Genomic DNA, 23,085 nt, shown 5'->3' on the forward strand with positions numbered 1-23,085 from the left:
AGGCTGCTACAAAGCACAGCAGGGATGAGGCAGGCAATGGGTGGTGTTTCTTAGGATTGGGGAAGTGCAGTCGCTGCTCCTTTTCACACCTCTGAACTGCAGGGAAAAAGCAGAGCCTAAAAACAGGAGCAAAACACTGGCCACGCAGGAAAACTCATTATTTACTTTGAGTCTCATGCACATTAGTAGGATTTGTAAAGCCTTACATTTGCATAGATAAGAATGTTCCAGTGCTTTCTAACCTACTTCAATGGCTGGAACACAATCCTAGTCAGAGTGACATGACAAATTAATCTCCTGTTGTGCTTTCCTTTAGGATAGCATAAAATACCCTTCAAAGGATCCATAATGCACTTACTTAGTACACTCCCTCTTTATTTAAGTCTGAGGTTTAGGGTCCAAGAAAGCATGACTCAGAAGTCTGATTCACTTTAGGTTAAGTCACTATGTCAGGAGAACATACAAAGCACCCTGTCAGAGATGTTACCAGAATTCTTGCTGTCATCTCAGCTAGCTGAATAGCTCCGAGGGATGGCAAGATGCTGAGGCAGTACAGAGAGCTGAGCTAACTCAGTGCATGTCTGACAAAGTGAGACAGCATGAGGTGAAAAGTGCCACATCACTCACTGCCCTACTGCAACTTTCCTTTCTCTCAGCAAATTCCGCCCAGCTTACACTTCTTGCCAACCTTGTCCTTTGATGGTTTTCCTTCTCATCCCACATGTTGACAAGCCTTACAGTGGTTGACACGAGGTGTGGCTCCTTCATGCTTCAGTCTTTACCTTCCACTGCCACACCTGCAGCCCAGCACCAGTATCCAAGTAAGCTCAGCTGTAAGTAGATGGGTTGGAACAAGGTGATCTTTGAGGTCCCTCCCAGCCCAAGTCATTCTATGATCCTACGATTAGTGCAGGCCTAGCCCTATCACCATTCACCATGATGGTCAAAGCATACAAACCTCAGAGCCCTGCTTCCTCCTCCTGTACACAAGCCCACCCAATCCACAGCACTGCTTAGAGCAGCGTAATACAAGCATGTGCACACATTCATCAGCTTATGGCAACGAGGATCTGCCAAGCAGCAAGAACAGCTGACAGGTCTGAGGCCATTAGCTGTCCATGGAAGAAAAGTTACATCTCCAACGTCATACATCACTCTATAAAGCTTCCCTTCTTCAGCCAGAAATTGTAGTTTTTCACCTCAGTTCCCTAATAGAAATGGACCCTGCCCTACAGGCTTTAAATCTCAGTTCTCATTCCACTGAACAGCAGCTCTAAGTGGACTGAGGTTTTCTTCCACAAATTTATCTACTCAGCCCTTCCATTTCCTGATCCCACTACCTCTGTAAGGACTGCAACAGGGATGAGGCACAGAGCTCCTTAAACAGCTGCTGCATGAAAACCAGCATTTTCTGCAGAGTCACCAGGTCTGCCTCCTTCCCCTGAAGGCCTGGATATTTTTGGGAGGCCTTGTCTTAACCATTGGTAATGGAAGACAACACCCAATTATAACCTGGCCTTATTTGAACATTTCTTGCCCAATCATTCATCATGCAGGTAAGCAGACACACTCCCTGTGGCAACACCAATAAAGCATGTGTGTTCTAAACCTTGTTCCTAGCGGGGAAGATCCTGTTTCTGTGCACACGACTGCCGCTCACTTAGTCAAAGTCAGTGATGAATGAAGAAAGACAATGATTCACGCATCTCCAGCTTTCACCACATCATGACAGAGATGAAAGTTCATTCCAGGAAATGCAATCACCTTGGATCAAATAAAACCCATGATTTTGATACAACACAGCTTAAATAGGCCTTGTTTCCCACAAGGCAATGGGCAGCCCTGCTGTATATCTGTATACGCACAAGGCCCAATCACCATCCATATCTCCAAAGCCACCCACAGCTCGCTGGTCTGACTTTCTTTTCCTAAACCTGGAATTAGTTTTAAGTCAAGCCAGTGTTACAAGAGGAAAGCTCGCCTTATTTTATCCAGCTGTCTGTATAACATGGAGAAAGCAGTTATAAAATTGGGTTAGTTTACATTAAAAAGATATCTTTACAATGGAAACAGTCCACTTGGCACCCCCCAGTCCAACTTGGTGATGCTTTCCACTAAGTGATGAATTTCTCTATAGCAATTCCCTGTTTGTTGTCCTAAATGTGTGTGGACTTTGTCTCAGTTTTGTTTGAAAGTATGATGTTTTACTTTGGAAAGCCTTCCAAGAACTCCGCAAGACAGGATATAATTCGATCTAGTTAACGTGCAGAAATAATTCCTGATGTAACCTCATAAAATGTTAAAGCATGCTTAATGTTACCATACAAATTCAGTAAATGATTTGTTTCTTGTGCTTTAGCATAAGGCACAAACGAAAACACTGCAGTAATCTGAATAAATGCTTAAGGCAACTCCACATGCACTGGTTTTAGGATCTGTAAAGGAGAAGTTGCCATATTGCAGCAGGGGATGGTGGTCACTTGAAGTGGGTTATTGACTTTATGCATCACTGCGGGAAGGATGAACACCAGCAACTTTAATTAACCTACTGCTGGGGAGACCTTACAAGAGCCTATTTCAGGAATCCTGGCTCCTAATAACCTACATTGGTAACAGCAGTGACCTGAGACATCACAAACAAGGATGCTGCAGTGAAATGTGTATGGCTAAGTCAGTCTGTGATATTCTCACTCGAGAACACTGCTGAAATGGAATGAGGACTGTTACCCTGCCAACATATCCAACTCAAATAATACTCCTGACCACTCAGGAACTGCAGGACACCATGGTAGCATGCAACGTGGGCATGGATCACTGACCAAAACCTTCAGAGATCACCCCAACCTCTCTTCTCCTGCTTCTTACCTTTATGGAACCACAGAATATGCCATGCTGGAAAGGATCTGCATTATCATTGCATTCAACTCCCAAACTCTCTTCGCGTAACGTTTCTTCACATAAGAAAGGGGACCAAAAAAAACCAAATCAGCAACGCAATGGATGGGGCCACAGACAGCCCTGGATTGGGTGGGGGGCAGCTCTGCCCACAGCAGGGGATTGGAACTGGATGAGCTTTAATGTCCTGTCCAATGTAAGCTATTCTATCATTCTATGAATGCTGCAGTAGAAGAAGCTGGTTTGCCAACTGACACAACATGACCCAGCCCAATAGCAGCGCACACAGAGTGCATGGTGTTCTCTGTGCCCTCAACATCACCCAGCAAGGTGACAAAAATCCCTGCGTACAAAGCAGAGCAGCATCTTCCCTGCCTGCCCGCACCAATGTGCATGACAGCACACAACACCATCGCTCAGACAACTCCACACTTTATAAATTAAGGCTGTGAAACCTTCATTAAGAGACACCTCTAAAGGGTGTTTGCCCAGCACTTCTCCATACCCAGGGACACAATGTTTTTTTCCCATACTTTGGTGCCAACTTTCTATACAAGGAAACAGTCTACCAGGCTCTGCGACTTGGGGCAATCCACCTCCCATGGCTGAGCAGTAGCTAGCTCTCCAATTACTCACATACCTACTTACAAAATCCAACTGGCAATTAGAGGTGAATCCACATCATCACGACTCGCTCCTTCCCTACAAAAATTCCACTCTGAAAAATGTGCTCCCTAAAACAAGATTACAGCCATAGCTGGAAGAGGGCCAGGATGTTTTCCTACAGCACTGCTACGGAAACAAAGGACTACAGTATTTCAGTTGGCAAAATGCTAAGAGACATACTGAAATCTAGTTTTACCACGGTACCTGCCAACCCAGATATCAATGCTTTAATCAGCTACGTGAAAATTAAGCTTGAATCCTGTAAGACAGTTGAGGTCTGCCAAAACATATCCATCAGCTCCTTCATCTTATATCCAGCTCACTACCAGAAGAGCATTTCTGCTAAATCACACAGACAAATATGTATTGGTGATAGAGTTAGAAGCAGACACAGTGAAGCTGTGTTGGAGCACAAGCTGATTTAACCTGGAGTATCAAATGTGCTGCTGCGCTGCTCTTCCACCCTAGAAGTAGAGCACCAAACAAATTTATAGCTGGATCACTGCCATGACAGCACTTCAAGTGCGTGCAACCCCCAAAGCACTGCCTATGCTTTCTTGTTTTTACAGAAGGACAAGCATGCATCGTACTCATTGTGCTACAATGGGGGACTTTAAGTATATGCAAATATATCATTTCACCTGGACTGAAATATTCAGTTACACAACAGCTAATCACAAACAGAAGATAAGCTCAGAGATAAAAATAGGGAGAAAGGCAGAGAGCCCTTGTAACAGTTAATCAGCATGATACAGTTGTCTGATTGCCATGAAAATGCTTGGAGCTCCCCTCCAAACCACCCCCCCCCCCCCAAAAAAAAACCTCATGGGTTGCTTTTGCTTTATTTCCTGGTCTTTCAAACCGCTGGATAACTGCTAATCCTCAGATCCAGTGTGGAACTGCAGCCCAAACAGGGAGAGCTGCATCATATCCCCCCTGCTGCCCTGTGTCACCCTGCTGCAGTCACCCGAGTGAGATCAGCCTGAGTGCAGCACGGCACATTGGTCTTGGTCCACTTCCATAAAAGCAGCTGAGCAGGATCCTGCAGGACAGCTCCATAGGAAGGGTTCCAAGTCCATCTCCCTCAGCATGAGACTGAGCACTGGGATTTCAGAGTGCCGCTGGGATCACCAGGTGACACAGAAAACCACACTGGTGACTACAGCAGCTGGCACAGGGACTTGACAACTCAAGCAGAGCTGCCAGCCCTGAGATAGGGGAGACAGTGCTGGTTTTGAAAGATGACAGGGATTACCTGCAATTGTTCACTGCTTCAAGATGATAAAACCTATTCTGCTTTCTCCTCTGTTCTTTCCATAAGGCCTCAGATCCTGTTCAACCCTTACAAAAGATGGAACTTAGGACAATGTGAGAAACCCAAGCATTTGCTGCTGAACAATGGCACCTATTCAAGCCTCAGCATAGCTCTGCTTGTTAATTAGGAAAGTAAACAAAGAAAAATAGAATTTAAGCCTTCACTAGATATTTGCCTTTCCAATCTCCTCTAGAGAATGCTGTCAAACCACTCTCCTGTCCCCTTTGCTCCCTTGCAAAGCCAGCTCCCCAAACCTTAATTGGAAGTGGCGTTAAGTTCAAGACAAGCTTATGCACAGTAACATTCAGCAGCAGCAGAATTTCATTAAGGCGGTTTTCCACTTGTTAACTTAATTTACCCATTTAACATGATACATAATACAGAAGCATCGAGCTCCACCATCGGATACACATTTGCTCTGGTCTGACTGATTACTTACAGCAGTAACAAGCTGTTCCCACTTCAGGTCAACAGTTGGATCCACACACCTATCCTTTGGGCTTTCTCAATAGCCTGCTTGTCCAACTGCAGGTGTGCTAATTGTACTGATTTGTTTCTCACTCAGACCTTGTCCCTAAATAAATGAATCTGTCATTTTCACCAAGGTATGACGACACATAAATAATACCCCAACTGCATTTGTAACCAGCTGAACTCCATGCTTTGCTGGATTGCTGCTTCCCTTGGGTTTGTTGTTCAATACCTAACGTCAGACTGACAGTTCTTACCCTTCACAGCTGACCGTTCTGGTCTGAGGTTCTGCCCTTCATCACAGACACCACATTCAGCAGCTCAGCCATCACCTGATGTTGCTTCCTCTAGAGCCAGATGCTTTAAGCTGGCCCAAGGGAGCAAAGTTTAGTTATTTTAAACACTTCCTCTCAAAGCATCTCTGGCAAGACTTCCATCTGCGTTCCCATTCAGGCACAGCCACTGTTATGACCCCTCGTGTTAAGCAAAATGGGAAAACCATACAGCCATTCGCATGTAGAGCAGATGGGACTTTTCCTCATACAACTTTAAGCTGTGTTTATCCCGGTGGTGTACGCACATCTGGATCAAATGCAAGCCAGTATGATTAACTCCATTAAGGAAGCACATTTCTTCCCTCAGAGGCAAGTAAAGCTTGCTCTCAGCCACCAGTTACAAACCCATCCATTGCTTCACAGGTAGGAAAGAATTACATTTAGATTTAATTGGACAAGATGAACTAAATAAGCAAAAAAAAAATCAACTGGAAGTCAAAGATGAACATGGTTGGGTGAATTATTTAAAGTAAGGGTGCAAGAGCAAGTAACCTGTTCTCTTACATTACCTTCCTAGAGCTGCTTGAAGTCATTTCTAACAACGAAAGTTAAGTGAACAGCTTTGAATCAGAACCATCTTCAGCAAAAACAACTATTAAACAGGAATTGTAATGGAGACTGGAAACTGAAATCTGAGATTTCTTTCAGGCGAATGAACCATTCCAAAGCTGCTCCCGACCCTTTGTTCCTTTTTAAAGCACAAACAAACCCACAAAGGCCATTCAGTTTGATCAAAACTATGAAATTAACGCTTCGTGGATTTTCTAATTAAAATATTTTTGGCGGAAAGAGTTACCTCTTCTCGAGCAGCTATATCACAAGAGGACAAGCATTGCTGCTGCTGGGCTGGAGCAAGTTTATAATGGCATTGTACCAGAAGACAACCAAGCTCATAGAATTCCCAAAGAAGAGATTGCTGTTCCCAGCAGCAGCGTGTGGCTGGGATGACGTATATTACCCGCAAGCCATACGTTCTATTTTCAGTGCATACTTAAGATTGTCCATTTATTTCTTAAATGACAGAACATACTGAATCGGCAACCTCTCTTTCTAAACTACGCCACACCTTGAAACACCAGGGGACAGGAAAACATGCTTTAAAAATACGTCCCAAAATGACAGAGCAGCACAGTAAGCCCACGTTTCAGTGATCCATCAAACCACACGAGGCTGTTAGTTAACTAACTTGGTTTTGTCCACAGAACAGTTTTTTCAGTTCTAATTTTGTTTCCGTCTTTTTTAAATGAAAACACCCAAATTTAAATGTCACGATGTTCACCCTGCAGCATCCTACCTTATAAAGAACAAAAAAACAACCAGGCTTGAAGGGCTCCTTATTAAATTGCCCGACATTTCTTACACAGCACTCATAGCGAGTGATTTGTAGCTCTTCTGTAGCTCTGCAAGACGTGAGAGCAGCCAAAGCTTTTCCAGACCTCATAATCACTCTTTGTAGCTGGACTTTGACATTTGGAAAGAGGTTTGCTATACAAGAACTTCAGATATCCCAGGGTTTACCCAAACTTGTCGTGCTCATATATTTTCTAAAGAAGTAGTTGCAGAAAACTGAACTCTTTGAGTTTCAGTAAAGCCCCAATCTTTATTTTCCACTCTCTAACAGCAGAATGCAGTCTGGTCATCCCAGCTCAACTGCTGTTCCAGTGTTGCACACTTCAGGACAGTGATGAGAAACATGAAAAATACCTGTGGATTTGTCCGTTTTTATGCAGGTAGTCCAGCCCCTCCAGCACCTCCTTGAGGATCGTGGCTATACAGGGCTCATCCAGGACACCAGTCTTGTGTTCTCCTTTGGCCACAATGTGCTTTATAATATCCAAAACAGAGCCTAGAGAAAATAGTTCAACACATTAGCTTAAACTAGAAGAGCTGATTTGTATACTTTTTATAAACACTCTGTACAGAAGTTTACTGGGAAGAGAAGCAGGAGGATCTGTCAGTGGCCGGAGATTCTCCTGAAGGGAAAGCAGTGGCAAGAATGCAGGCCTTACACCCATGAGCCTGAGAAGGCAGATCCTCATGGGAGGCTGTAAATACCCCGCGATCACAAGGAATCCATTACAGTCTTTGAACAAGCCAAAATATAAGCCATATACACACACAGCTCTTGGAAGGGCATTCAGTAGATACTGATGCTACAGCTGTTTTTGTACTAAAGAGGGAAATGGAACAAACAGGGGAGCTGCAGGGACTCGCAAGCATAGGACAAAAAGCTTAATAAAAATCAGTCTCTGTGCTCTAACAAACTCAATACAGAGGAAATTAAAACTGAATATTGAACAAATGGGGCTGAACTCCAAGAAGAAATCATTTCTTTACTGCATACAGAACTAGGATAGCTGAGGTCCTTCCCTAGAAGCATTAGGCTTCGTTTCCCTCCCAGCCATGGTGTGAATTACATCACCTTGTGTGACAAACCACAGTTTATGGAGTAAACCACCTCTTTGAATTACACCCAGAAATAAGTTGAATCGTTGACCAATAACACTTTTCTTGTGCAAGTTCTGTTTTCACAGTATATTGGATATTATGTTCTGCGTATCTGGATTAAAGACAACCGCCTCAGAGCTAGATTTTATTGCTCCCTACACCCCAGCATGGGATGCCTAAGCTTGCTTTCCAGGTATGTGCTTCGTAGCCCCCTCAGACACTGGTTTACATGATTCAATCGGCAGGTAATTGGCTATTAAGTTTTTTACAGATACCAGCACAAAGTAACATCAGCAGCACTAGGAAATTCTTAAAGAATGACCAAAGCAGGCATGACTGCAAAGCACAAATCCCAGCACTGATAGACTTGGAAAAGCAAGGCTAGCAGGAAAAGAACACCTTAATACTAATATAGCCGGTGAAGAAGAGCTGAAAGATTATTCCTCCTAACTTTCAAAGAGGAGAAACAAAACACGTCTGTATTTGACGAGCAGCAAATCTTCATCTCTCTAATCCCAAACAGCCACGTGGGTAGGTTTTCACTTGGTAGTTTACTTCTGGATTATGAAAGAAGAACAGAAAGATGATACAGATCAGCACACAACAAGGGTTTGCTCTGCACAATCAGAACTGCACAGGAAAACAAGCAGATGGGCACACGGTGTCCCTTAGTTGTGGGAAATGCTGTGTGCTGAGTTACCCAACAGCAGGCAGGGGAGCTATGCCCCACTCTGCCCAGCCACACACTTTCCATCTTCATCATTGTAGAGGAGCTGGGCATCACTGAGATAACTGCTAGCCAGACAGAAAGCTCAACTAAGAAGAAAAAAGGCTCTGTTTTCTTAGCAGTGAGCATAAATGATCTATGGGATAGATGAGTGCCAGAGCCAAGGAAAAAGGAGGGGAAAAACACACTCATGAGCAGGGAAAGGAGCTGACGGCCCCTTGTGTCAGCTGCAAGCAATAAGACCAGCTACACTCTTCTCCAGAAGGGCACCTCCAGTTTCTACCACCAGAAAAACCTTTATTTGGCTCGTGGTATTTGCAAAAGATGTGATCCTAACACACAGTAACAAAACAGGAAAAAAAAAGAATCATAGAATGGCCTGGGTTGAAAAGGACCGCAATGATCATCCAGTTTCAACCCCCCCCCACTGTATGCAGGGTTGCCAACCACCAGGCCAGGCTGCCCAGAGCCACATCCAGCAAAAGTAAATGAAAGCAAATGAAGAAGCAAATAAAAGAAAGAAGTCTAGTTGTATAACATCTCCCCAACATTTCATGCAAGAATACTCTTCCTAGACAAGGCAAAGGAAGGCTGAATACCACTAAGCACAAAGGCCCTTGTCTGCAGTTAGCTTTGTCCTGGATCTTGATTTAGCCCAAGTTTGCACCCAACCATAACTCAGGTTGTACTGCATGCTGGGCTACCTGCATGGGAGCAGCATTATCTTCACTGAATGGACCTGTGAAGCACCCAAAGCCAGAATACAAACCCCTTCAGTGAGATCTCACCCTGTAGGTTCCGCTGGCTGAGAATCTCTCTTGTACAGCACAAGGACTCACCTGGGATTCAGCCTGTCACTTATTCATACTAGTAAGTATGTGCCTGCGAGCCCTGATGTTCCTTATTTTGGACAAGAATTTTTTTTTACACCTACAGAAAAAGACCAAAAACACTTTCAGTGTTCAGGTTTTTCCCCTCTGAAACATGCCTTTATCTGGAGAACAAACTGCCACTTGTTTAGAAGTCCAGTGAAAATATGCAGTTCTCCACGTATTCATTTTGTCCTCTTTCCACCCCCAGAGCTCTGTTAGCGGCCCTCGTTCACAAGTATTTCCCCTCTCCTGCAAAGAGCTCAGGGAACATGAGGAGGAAGATAATAAGGTGCTCAAAATCATCTGGTCAGAAATCCTGGGTCAGCCAAGTTTGAGGCTGTACCCAAACCCAGAAAAAGAGGGAAGAAAAATAAAAGACGAGAGGGCACGCACACAACAAGCCTTCTTTGTAAATGGGCAACAGCTGATTCACACCCATGCTGTGCATCTGCTCTCAGCCCAACCTGCCATTTTAAGCATGTTTTTCAAAATCCACTTTCCTAATGAGATGCCCAAAGAAGTGAAGGAATTTGCCAGCCTTCTACTGAAAGGAAAACAGCAACAAGGCCATCAGCAAAATGGCCTCTCTCAGGGAACAGCTGAGTAGCAAAAGAAGAGCCACCTTCCTGTGGAAGAAAGTGTTAGATGGTTCATCCCTCTTTTGCTTACACTATGATAAAACAGCTTTGCTACTGGCAATACAACATGTTGTGTATCTCCCAGTGCACAGACAGGTGAATGAGGAGGTAGGCATTGACTTTAGACTCAAAGGCAACCTCATAAAAACACTGCACAGTATGATATGAAGAATGAAGCCAAGCTGTCTTTCCATACACTGCTGTGTGCAGTATTAGTAATCTCCTAACATTCTGGTTCAGGAAGATTGCTATGGTGTGGTTGAATAACCAGACCCCATATAGAAAACCATAATTAAATGCTAAAGTCTCTGAAAGCACAAAGTCATAGGGATTTCACTACTGAAAAGAAAAATGATGCTTTCTGCTATAAGGTTGAGACAGCACTTCAATAGCAGCCTGAAAAATTAAATGCAAAACATGCCAGTTAAGGATGCGATGCTCTCACTATGAGTTAATAACTCTGTTGCAGACAAATCTAGCTGTAGATGTCCAGGTTCACTGCAAGGGAATTGGACTAGATGACCTTTAAAGGTCCCTTCGAACTCCAACAACTCTATGATTCTATGAAATGCTCTTACTTTCACCAACTGCATTAAGCTGTAGGAGGTTAGTAGGTTGGAGCCCTATCCATAGCCTAAGGGGAGAAAAGGACTGCTTTGCATACAGTGGCTTGTTCCCAAAACAGCAGCACATTAACTGCTAGACATTAACCAGGAACATTCAGCTGAACTGGAACGAAGATCAGACTTACACAGAAGCATGTGCTCTACCCACTGATCATCCTGTTTCAGAACACCATCCTAACTCTGAGTACTGTCAGTTTCTAAGCCAGCCTAGAGAGGATTCAGATTTGAACTCCTATTCCAGAAGACAGAACCGTGCAATACTATGGTACTTACTGTACCTGGTACTTTCCAAGTCAGAAAATGCAAGAGAAGAAGCTACACATGCACAGAACAGGGGTTAGGAGTCAGCTGAAAGAAACAAAAGCAGTTTGGCTGAGGCTGATTGAAATGTTGTTCCAAGCCCAGAAAGAGAAACACGTCAGGAAAACACAAAGCAAAAGCAAAGGAAGAGCCAAAAGTGGAGCCTAAACGTAAATACAAGCGATTGTGTCACTGATAAGAACGTTTAAAGAAGTCTAGCAAAATATATTTGATTCTGAAGTCCAGCAGCAGGCAAAAGAAAGGAAACATTTGGAGATTGACGTGGGGGAAAAAAAAATGTGGCTCTAAACAAATTGCTGCCTATCAAATGTATCCTGAGCAGCACACCAACAGGAAGCCCACAAGATATTGAGCAACGTGATAGAGCATTTAGCATTACTTGTCATGCAGCATTCAAGTGCCCCAGTAAGTGACGCCAATCGCAAGCCATATTACGTCTGCTTAGCAAAGTGCAGTCCCACGGTGCTGACCGTACAGCAATTGAAAGTTAAGTGGTTTTCCATTCAAACTAACAAGCTTCACAGCCTGCTCTGATAGTTCCTAATGACAGCAGAAGTCACCAGGGAACCAGCTGCACATAGGCTTACCCTCACACAACAAAACCCAGCCTGTAACTATTAAACGTCAAATACAAACATGCAGGGAGTAACTTGTTCTGGAGTCCTCGTTGCTTGCATCAGCCCCGCAGCAGATGGATCAGACATCTGTCCAGCTGCACAAAAGGAATCAATCCCCCCATTTGCTCTCCCTGCTGCCCCCCAAGCACTGAAGAGCAGGAAGCTCTGCAGTTTGCCTTTCTCACTTTGGCACAGATGGAGAATAGCTGATTACACCTGACTTGATCCACAGAAGCCCATTTCCAGTTTTCCATAAGGAAACCATTAACTTCCACCCATGACAGCAGTATCTAAGCAGCAAAGAGAAACCTGTGAACAAAGAACATCCTAAATTTCTAAGAAGGCAATGTTCTTGTAGATTAAGATCTGGCAGACCATTCACAACCCACCCTAGTGACTGCAGACCCACCCTGTACCGCATACACATACCAAGTAAAGCTATCTCCTTCAAAACATGTACTGTGCTATTGAGCTCCCCCATTGTTTTGAAAGGGCAGATAACAGCAGGACAAGAGGTAATGGAAAATGGTTTTAAACTGAAGGAGGGAAGATGTAGGTTGGGTGTCAGGGGGAAATTCTTTACTATGAAAGCAGTGAAGTGCTGGCACAGGCTGCCTAGAGAGGTTGTGGATGCCCTGACCCTGAGGTGTTCAAGGCCAGGTTGGATGGGACCCTGGGCAGCCTGGTCTAGTAGAGGTTGGTAGCCCTGCCTGTGGCCCAGGGAGGGGGGGTTGGAGATTCATGAGCCTTGAGGTCCCTTCCAACCCAGGCCATTCTGTGATTGTTTCCTTCAGCAGCAAAATGAGATTTAATGAGTTCCAGCACCACAGTTCACCTCCTCTCTTGTTGTGCCAATGAGCCTGCTTACCAAGCCATACTGTAAATGAGATCACTGCACTAACTGGTAATCCAGTTTTCCAGGCAGGGTGGAGAACCAGCAGCCAGGAACTTATAAAACCAGCTCTGCTGCTGGAGAAAACTTTCATGTAATCGCACCCTTGGGGTAAGAAATCCTAATTGTTCCATTGATTCAACATCAAGCCACCACAAACATCAGTGCTTCCTGCTCTGAGTCCAACACGCATTTCTTCAACCTCACCTACAGCCCTGAGCGCTGCTAATGGCATTTAGGAAGTCTGCTTCTAACGTTCCTCCTTAGGAGAGGAAGAAAGCAGCCATGTGACAGCCACCAGCCATCCTGTTTCGTGTTTCAGCACATGGAGAGAAGACATAATAGTGGAGAAGGAAAGGAAAACTGGAGCAGTTTAGAGGAAGATTACAGATAAATGCAAGAGTATTACATGGCTGGAATTTTATACACTCCCAGAGGGAGAAGAAACTCGTAGCAGAGCTAGTTGCTGTAGGAACCACATCTCACGTGTTACACTATAACCTCAGTAATAGGACAGATACAGGAAAAGTTATACGCAACAAAAGTCCCCACCTCCTTTAAGTTTGCCAGGCAATCAGCACAGGAAAGTGTAATACCCTAACATTTCCAGCAGAAATGTAATGGTATCTGCATTACAATCAGTTTTTAAAGGCCTGCCACAAAAAGGCTGGTTAATGGTGCTGGAGATCACTAGCTTCATAAGCCAATTTTGGGAGAACTGAGATCTGTCTCACATTTAAGGGTTACTGATGCTGGACATGATGCTGTATCCCCTGCAATCTGGAAGGCTGTAAGATCCGTTTCTACTTAAGGCATTTTGAGAGAAGCCAGTGGTTTTGATCAGCCTGTCGCCAGAGCCAAGGATTAAAAACCTGCACCTCGTCAGCCTGACAAACTAAGGAATAAAACACTAAGAACAGCTGCTTGGATTCAGCAGGTCTGGGGTTGAAGTACACAGATGCAGCAGATGAACACTAAAGTAAAGGGAAGAACAAGTTACATAAAACAAAGGAAAAGACACCTACGTAGCCCTCTGAGGTTTCTGCTTTTGGAGTTGTTTCTTAACCCTGGTTAAACCACATCAGCACAGAGGGAGAAAGTTAAGGATACTTCCACTTCTTGCTCCTTTCTCTCTAGAGTACTTGTGAGAGTGAGAGAGACCAGGTTAATGCAGGAAGCAAGATAATACAATGAAGGAGGCAAGGCAGCCTCTATCAGTGTTGGGACAGATGCTTAGAGAAGAAACCTGAAGAAAATCAGCTCGTTTTCATGCTTCTCTTTTTGCAGCCAGGAAATAGTAATGCATCTCCAAGCTCCACATCCTGTAATCAAATACAGTCCCTACAATCTCCTGCCTCTGACTTACCCCATCTTTAATCGCTTGAAATTTATTTGTAGAGACACAAATTAAATTAAGAACCCTCCAGAGGGACTGAAAACAGCATAGCCTTCTCTAACAAAGTAATTCACATAAACATGAGGATTTCTATGAACCTTTGACTTCGATCTGGCCATTCCTAATTCCAGCAGCAAGTTATGACCAGAGGTTAATGTGACTGGAGTAGAACAAGATAGCCCATCTCCCTGGAAGACACATAGGACTTGGGCAAGCCAGAGCAAAAAGAAGGGCATGGCCAGTGCTAGCCAAGCACTTCATCAAGTGATCGAGATGAAAGGTTGAAGAAGAGACTGATTATTTAATCCTAAAAACTTCTGGAAAAGGTTTAACTACTTCAACACAACAGTCTTCTTAGGAGACTTAATTACAGGCCTGTAAAAGGATCTAACAGCTCCATCTGGAAGAAGTTCCAACATTTAGAAAAATGCAGTGTTTGAAAATATTTTTGGAGGTTTCAACTGCTGGTAAACAGGGACAATAGAAAAATGCCATGCGATGCAGCAGCCATCACAGACAGCTGTTCTGCACAAGCAACTGTTTTGTGGAGCTGGCCACAGCTTTGGGTCACCTGTTAAATGAGAGCTCCTGAAACCAGAGAGAATTCAGAGGAGCAAAGAGATCAGAATAAGCACTAAAGGACAGCTGCTCCTCTTCCTACTAAAGAGCTACAGGAGCTGGAAAGCAGGACAGGGCATCAAATAGCTTTAGAAGGCACGATTAACGCTCATGACATGGGAATGCCAACAAGGCAAAGAGCAGGGCAGCAGCTGGCTAGAAATAGCTATTGAAGTTTAGTCTGGAGTAACATTGGACCAAGAGGCCGGGGTGACAAGTTGACACTGCTAAGCTTGGAACTCCAAAAAACAGTTTCATCAGCAGAAATTCAGAGGAAAGGATCTGCAGTTTCTCTTGAAGGGAATAAGCAGCAGAAACTTCACAAACCTGACTCAAGCCTATATTGTCATATCTGAGAGGGCATCAGAGGAACTGGAGACACCCAGCAGCCCCTTATCACTACCAGCTTATCACAGCCACAGCATAAGCCATCAGGAACAACTACCCAGCTCTTCTGCCTCCGTGTCAAATCAGCCAGTTCTAAGGGCTTTCAGCACCAACTTCCACCACTCTGACCAGGCCCTGATGTAGATTACCAGCTCTCATAGGGTGCTCCCCAACAGCTCACCAGTACATTACCTCCTCACTGCTGATGACTTTCAAAGACAGAATCTGTACCTTCCACCAACGCAGTAGTAGCAAAGTGGAGATAAAAAGCTCAGTTTCAGGGACAACATTGCACAGGCAACAGAGCTGCCTCAGAACGTTCTCTCTGGCTGCTCAAAGCTTCACGTATTTAGGGTACCTTCCCTAAGAGATGTTTCTAGAACATTCACCCACATAACAGATGACCACAGAACGAGCCAGTCTTTTTACTGATAAGCTGAAAGGAATGAAAAGCAGGTTTTAAAGCACCTCGTTATATAAGTCGCTCAACCTAAAAACAACTGGAAACAGTCTCATTAAAAGTCAATGGAAAAGTTCCTTGCTCAGAAAGCTCTGACACACGAGTTTCTTAAGCCACCCTCAGGACTGGCCTACAGAATGTGCCTGTAAGATCTAAAATCCCATTTCTGAAGTAGAGCCATGAAAAAATCATAAGCTGAGAAATACCTCTCAAGGTATCTTCCTCCTGCATAAAAGCCAACAAGTTGCCCTCAAAGTGTATTTTAGCAATTCCCCCCGGACCCCAATTGTTTTGCTTCAAGTGAGAAATCAGTCTTTTATTGCACAAACTCTGGCCTTCAATATGTGCAACAGAGCAAACCAGACATTTTTGTACCTTAACTGCTTTAAAGCACTTCTCCACTTAAGGCCAGAATTACAAAGGGTTCAAATACCACTCTGTATCATGTGGAAGCCTATTCCAAGTGACAAACAGGTTATGCCTCCCCACCAAGAGGACAGTTCTGAAGCTATGGTTACTTTCTAAACTCTTTCCCTTCATTTATGTGGAACTTTGTGGTCCAAAGAGTGATCTCTTCCCCAAACACTGGGGAAAAAAAAACCACAAAAATGAGAATGAAAGCAACATTTGGAGGTTCAAGAATTAACCTAATCTTCTGTAGGGGGCTGTTTATCCTCCTAAAAAGGCCAAGAACATTGCTGCTGCCTGTCCTGTACCCCTAAAACACCACTTCATGTGTTTGCGAGAGTCACCCATGGGCACTTCTTATACAACAGCAAAATCGTACTAAATCTGGTGTAGCAATTGGACAGATCAATACAACGGAAAAGGACTGGCACAATAGAGAGGTGCTAAAAAGGAAAGGAAGAAGATTGCTTACTGATATCAGAAGATTCCAGGTTTGCAGGGGAAAGCTTCACTAAGGAAGGATAGCTAGGAAGAGATTAAGCCAGGCAAGGTTATGGAGCAGATCACTTTGATGGAGATCACATGGCACATGTGGGACAACAAGGGGAATCAGGCCTAGCCAGCATGGGTTCATGAAAGGCAGGTTGTGCTTGACCTCGATGATTCCATGATATTGAACTCCCTTTGTAAGACTGGCATTACAGCAGCAGTTCTGCTTTGAAACAGGTGATTTAAGTTCCTCACAAGGGCAGCCAACAAGAAAGTTAAATCAATAGACTGGCTGATTACCAGCAAGCTATCAGCGCTATGCAGGTCTCCAACTCAAGTGAGAAAAGGGCAAGCGATCAGCCCTGCAAGAGGAGCTGCTAACATCACAGTCCCAACTATAAAGCTATTGGGATTGGTTAGGCTCAGCAGAGATGGCTGCATACATCCCTAATTCAGAAGTTCATCCTATGCTCATGAAAAAGGATTAAGAAACTTTTGAAAATGCAATACAAGAAACAGTCTTAGGGGCAGTGGTGGTGTTGTTTCTGTTGTTCTGAAGTTTAGGATGGTTTCAACTACTACATCTGTACCCGAGTTCCTTTAGTAAGTGTCTGAAGTCATCCTTCTGTTTTCAAATGCTCAACTGAGTCATTCAGCAATTAAACACTGACAGTATCTTGTAGAATTGTTTTGTATAATTTACAAAACAGGAGTTAAAAGAGACAGTCAGTCATGCAGTTAGGTATTAATAGAGACATGCATGAAATAAAAAGCTATTTCTGAGCTGAATGGGTTGAAGTTAAGCATTATCATTCAATGTTAATTCAGAAGTGGGAAGGAAACCTGAGATGAAAACAAAACACTCGTCAACTTTTAATGCTGCCTTTCATGGTATGGGAATCGGACCACTTACCTCCACTAAGTAACTTCATCACCAGCCAAAGCTCATCCTTCACCACAAACGATGTGTAGTAAGATACGATATTGGGGTGGTGGCACTGGCTCATTGCTTGAATTTCTTTCTGCAAAGAAAAACAAAATATTAGCAGTTAGTCTCAATGATTATTGTTCCCTGAGTGCAAAAATTATCTCCCTCAGAATACAACGCTACATGAAGGTGAGAGGGGAAAAAAAAGGACACTTAGGAGCTAACCACAAAAACTAAAACACAGAAACTTCTAATACTCAGCCTGCATCAAACTGGAACCAAACCCAAAGCTATTCAAGGATGCTCCACCTGTCTATCTCTGACTAACAGAAAATAAGAGTGGATTGCAGCCCTATCGATGAGAGCAATAAAATGATTCTAAACACCTGCCTTCAGCTACAACAGAATACTCCTAAAAACTCACCAGCGTTACCTAAGCAGCTTATGCCACCAGTTTCTTTCAGTGATCCATTACACAACAGATGCTTAATCGGTCAAAAACTATCATTTGGATGAGAAAGGGAAATATTTGCCTCTGGGAAAAAAGGGTCTCTCATCCCTAATGTTTCTTCTCAGCATGAAAGCAGATGGCTCAGCTCAATCAGGTTGAGGGCACAAAGGACAGCTATATCTTTTGTGGTAAAGGAAGAATAGGGAAAACAGTTTGAAATTAGGAAGTAGTTGGCTACTACAGATGGAATACAACGGTAAATATGTTCAGATATGAAACTGCCTGAGTTTTGACCACGCTTACTCTCACATTCACTTATGGGTTAAGGATTGAGGTTTCACAAAGGGGGAACAACATGACAGAAAACACTGACCGATTTCTCATTATGCAAGTACTAATAACTGGGTTAGACAAAGCCTCACAGTTTCTTGATTGCCCACAGACAAAAAACACCCATTAAGCCAAGCCTGGCATCCTGCGCTACCTGGCTGGGCATCAGTGCTGCAGCCAAGCAGGTAATGTCAGCCAAGAGCCCCAGTTTGCCCGACTGTAGCTTCTAGTGAGACCCATGCATTCCTCAGTACCTGGATCTCCAGCTCTCAAAGACGTCCCTTTGCTGATCATAGACACCACTTTTCACAGCCCCGTACACAAGGGGAAGGAGAACAGGACCACCCCACAGCCGTGCCCTGATTCCTTCATCCCGAAGCACAAGAGGATACTCTAAGGACTCACTCATGCCCAGGAATGCCCCACAGACACTGCCAGTTCCTCTCCTACCCACATAGGAAGCTCCCCTTGTGACTGAATGCAACATAAGAGCACACTGCTCGCCCAAGGTATGCAGCTGGAAGTCACAGCTACACAGAAACAGTGGTATCGATTTATCCAGTTTAGTGCTGCTTTTCAGAGTAGGTGTATTTGAGGAGTCAAATGCAGTTGATTCCTCTTTCAGCTCCCCCAGTAGAAGCACCAACTTTCCAGGAAGTTCCAATACAAAGATTAAACAAAAATCCTAAACAGGAAGGGCAGAGGAATCGGCCAATGAAGTCAGTATAGCATACATGATGACTTAAAAACCACTCTGTGAAAATAAATACAGCCTGGAATAATATCCTCTGCTTATTCTGACTGCTCTAGCTCTCCTCCTTGCAAACACATGCTTGTGTCAAGCTACTCTGCAAAACAAAGGAAATAAAGCAGCACCTTCAGCTAATGCCTTCCTATTAGGTTTATCCACAATGTTTGTCCAATGGTTTTCCTGCAAAGTTGGCAATAAAAGCTGTTTTTATTGCCTTGCTTCCAGTTTTTGCCAGGGGATGGGTGAGAGCCTGAAACCTGGATGAACATAGGTCAGATTCAGTGACTGCTCTGTGCCCTCTGCCAAACTGGTTGCATAAAACCCAGTTGCTTAGAAAGCTGTTTGCAAGCACCCACTACAACTCTATTGATTTGTGCAACCTCTCCATACTCAGCTTATTGAGCTCAGAGTTTTACACTCATTTGCTTACCCTGAAATCATATCAGACTTGCTCACAGCACTGGACAGCATCCCTTGTTAAGGAATCCATAACCTGACATAGCCTGATGTAGCCTTTGTACCTACACCTGCAATTACCATTTGATCTAAGGCCTTAAATTAATTTTAAAAGCATGCATGCAAACGTTTAACATTTGACAAGCAGAAAAAATACATTCATAAACAGCATCAGAGGAAAAAACAGGTGAAAAGAAGCAAGCAGGATGTTGCTTTGCTGCTCTTCATATCGGCCAGCCCTTCCCCAAAGCCAAGATTCTCAGAAACGATCTGGAGTAGCTGGTTTTAATCTTACCTCAGTAAAACCTCTCAAAATATTTTGAACAGGTTCCCAGGGAGATCAAGAGAGTAGTTGAAAAACATGCACAAATATCACATATTTTATAGATATTCGGGCATCCTGCTGGAGTTCAGGAGACAGCAAGTTAAAACCTGGACCAAGTCTATTTAACATGTTAGGTCTGGATCAGATCTTTGTCGTACAATTAATATTACAGCCTTGTGCAGTGATTCTGTAACACTGTTACCATTACTTTCCAAGAAGTTCCTTTCTTGCACATTACTGTATTCCACTCCCTAGGCTAGAAATAACAATTGGAATGAAAAAAAAGAGTTACATTTGTCATAGGCTGCAGTACACAAGAAGGAAAAAGGAAAATAAATCATGGGAAGCTTGATCTAGGTGACAAAACACCATCAGCTAGTGGATGCGCAGTAGCAGATTAAGCCAGCTCTTAGACAGCATAGCAAGGCTCTGAATAATAAACTACATCCCAGCCCCCAAGTGCCAGTGCTTTCGTACTGTTACCACTAAGAAATAACCACAGAATTAAAGGGGCTGGAAGGGATCTCAAGAGACCATTGAGTCCAACCCCCTGTTAAAGCAGTTCCCTAAGGCAGGGCACACAGGTAAGTGTACAGACAGGATTTAAATACCTGCAGGAAAGGAGACCCCATGACTTCATACACATCCATCATAATGCCAGTGCCAAACACTGCTATTTATTGGGGCTACTGTACACAACTTCTGCAGTGGCAATGTTTTATTCCTGCTCATCATTACCAACTCCTCAAACAAGCTGCAGCTCCAGCTGCTGGTACAACACATCTTCCACCCAGTTGCTTACACACAAACACAAACACACCCCCCCGCTCAATCCCACACACGCAGCCTTACTGCCAATTCCCCATTTCAAGAGCTATAAATTCGACTGCCTTCTGCTCAGCTATGGAGAACAAATTACTGATAAAAACACGTCTAGACGCAGGCAATGGTTTGGAGATGGTTATATGCTCACCCTAGGCTAGATATTAAAAATAACTGTACTGTCAAATAGACGAGGGTTAGCTATAAAGGCCCCCATGTCTTCCATTAAGGGTTCTAATGAACGTTTTCATTGCTTCTGCTGACAATAAAGGAAGCATTTTAAGGCTTCTGAAACACTAATAAAACTGCTCTAAAGTATAATTTAGAATAATAAGAAACCTATTTATCTCTTCTAAGTCAGACACACTTCTGCTGTTCTGGAAGTACATTTGTTTTCCTCCACTGAAGTTTGAGTCAACAAAAGCAGAGACACAAAGCAGGTAACGCTGTATACAAGCTGCTGACTGAACCTTTGTCACTGGTATTTTCTGTTCACGTTACCACCTTCTTTTCTTAATGCTTATCTGCCCCTGAGGCATGTTTCAAAGACGCCTGCTCTCAAATACAAGGCTTGCTTTATTTAGTTTTACTTGGTCTATGTTGACATGAGCTCAATAGACGGAACACAAACAACCTGCTTTTACATGGGGTACCTGCAGGTTTAGAGGAATCCAGAAAGCTGTTGACCTGGCTACACTACTTGAAGGCAATCATGACACAAGAGAATAGCGTGGGGAGGAAAGTGGAAATCAAAGCAGGTCAGATGTAATCTCTTCCCTGAGTATATCAGTACTCCCAGCTTTGGATGGCAAAGTACTTCCCTCAGCTGAGACTTCAAGGCACAAGGCAATAAATCCTTCTTCATCCTTCTGAAGCAGGATTAAGAACTCTGGTTCTATCAGCAGACATAACCATCAAGCTTTACTTCAAGTTAAATTCGAATGGTTTTGTTTAAAGGCTATGAAACTGAGAATACGGATTCATTCCCATTTTATATATCAGCATAAAAAACATGATCTTCTGTTACCTTAAGGATCATTATTTGAAAAAGAGGAAGATGCACAGAGCTAAAAATCGGAGATTTTGATACAAGTTCCCTGCCCAGATTATTCAAGTTCAACTTCTTACCTCAAGGCATGGAGAGAAACTGGCACAACTAAAGGATGACATCAGTCCATCCAGAGCAATAGAGGAAACTATTACACACCTAATTTTGAAATGGATAAGGAGTCTTCATAAGGAATTTAATCTTAGGTGATGGGAAACAAACTACTGCTGTGACAAGTTGTCCAAGAAACAGCTTCAACCAGTAATTAAGATTGCTGCTGCTGCTCTGATAACTCCACAATCAAGCAGTACGACAGCTTCAAACCTTCTGTACAACTGCGGTCTCGCGATGCAAGAAACACACAACAGAGCACAGTGAATAACTGTGCAGAGGTCATGTGTTATACATCACACTGTCTGGCACTGACACTTAAGGACTTTTCTTCCCTTTGGAGCAAGTGTAAAAGTCCTGAGGACTGAAGTGGAACTACGACGGCAATTCCCATAAGATGAAAGATACGGATGAAAAGTCTGTATGTCTACAGCAGTCTGTTCCTTTGTTCCCATCAACCTTATGGTCGAGTTAATCCACTTGTAGGAACTGCTGTCAGATCAAAGCCAGTTCAATATCCTGTCCAAGTCTTCAAAAGAAGGTGTAAAACCCTATAACAAGCAGTTACAGATTTATCTGCCCAGAGGGGAGACTCCTAACTAAGCCCAGGCAGTTAACAGTTGGCTGATGCTTTAAACCAGGGGAGTTCATAATCCTTTTTATAAATCCTATCTAATTTAACCTTCTCTACTATAGGTTGATTTATTTAATCTCATGCAATGTTTGATCTCCATATTACTGGCAGCGAGCTCCCCAGGTCAATTCCATGAAATTCAAAAGGACATATATTTCTATTGTACTTCGATTTGTTATCCTCAGCTTCCTTACCCTCTGACCACAGGAGCAGAAGGAAAGTTGTACTCTCACTTCTCTCCTTTTATGTACAAAACGTGTCATGTCTATCTACGGCCACATCTCCAAAACCTGTCCTCTACTGAATAACTCTGGGAGCTGCAGAGGCAGCAATGCTCTCAACTGAGAAAGATCTATCTTAAACAGCTCTGTGGAGAAGAACCTGGGGGTCCTGGCGGACAACAGGTTGGTTACAAGCCAGCAGTGTGCCCTTGTAGCCAAGAAGGCCAATAGAATTGTGGGGTACATTACAAAGAACATGTGGCCAACAGGTCAGGGGAGATGATCCTCCCCCTCCATTCTGCCTTGGCAAGGCCACATTGAAACTACTACATGCATCCGGCTCTGGGCTCCCCAGCTCAGAAAAAAAGACAGGGATCTCCATTGGATGGCTACAAAGATGATGAAGGGCCTGGAGCATAAGGAAAGG

At 43.6% G+C, this 23,085-nt stretch overlaps 1 protein-coding gene across 1 annotated transcript in view; it reads right to left on the bottom strand.

Annotated features, from left to right (window-relative positions):
* OXSR1 (oxidative stress responsive kinase 1) overlaps positions 1-23,085 on the bottom strand; it is an 81,846-nt gene that overhangs the window by 35,160 nt on the left and 23,601 nt on the right. Inside the window, exons 3-4 of the mRNA XM_072329398.1 lie at positions 17,495-17,603; positions 7,387-7,528 (exon numbers count right to left, since the gene is read on the bottom strand). Of these exons, the coding sequence (XP_072185499.1) occupies positions 7,387-7,528; positions 17,495-17,603 (251 nt within the window). The remainder of the gene's footprint in view (positions 1-7,386; positions 7,529-17,494; positions 17,604-23,085) is intronic.

The sequence above is a fragment of the Excalfactoria chinensis genome, chromosome 2 (assembly GCF_039878825.1).
Source record: "Excalfactoria chinensis isolate bCotChi1 chromosome 2, bCotChi1.hap2, whole genome shotgun sequence".
Classification (NCBI taxonomy): Eukaryota; Metazoa; Chordata; class Aves; order Galliformes; family Phasianidae; genus Excalfactoria; species Excalfactoria chinensis.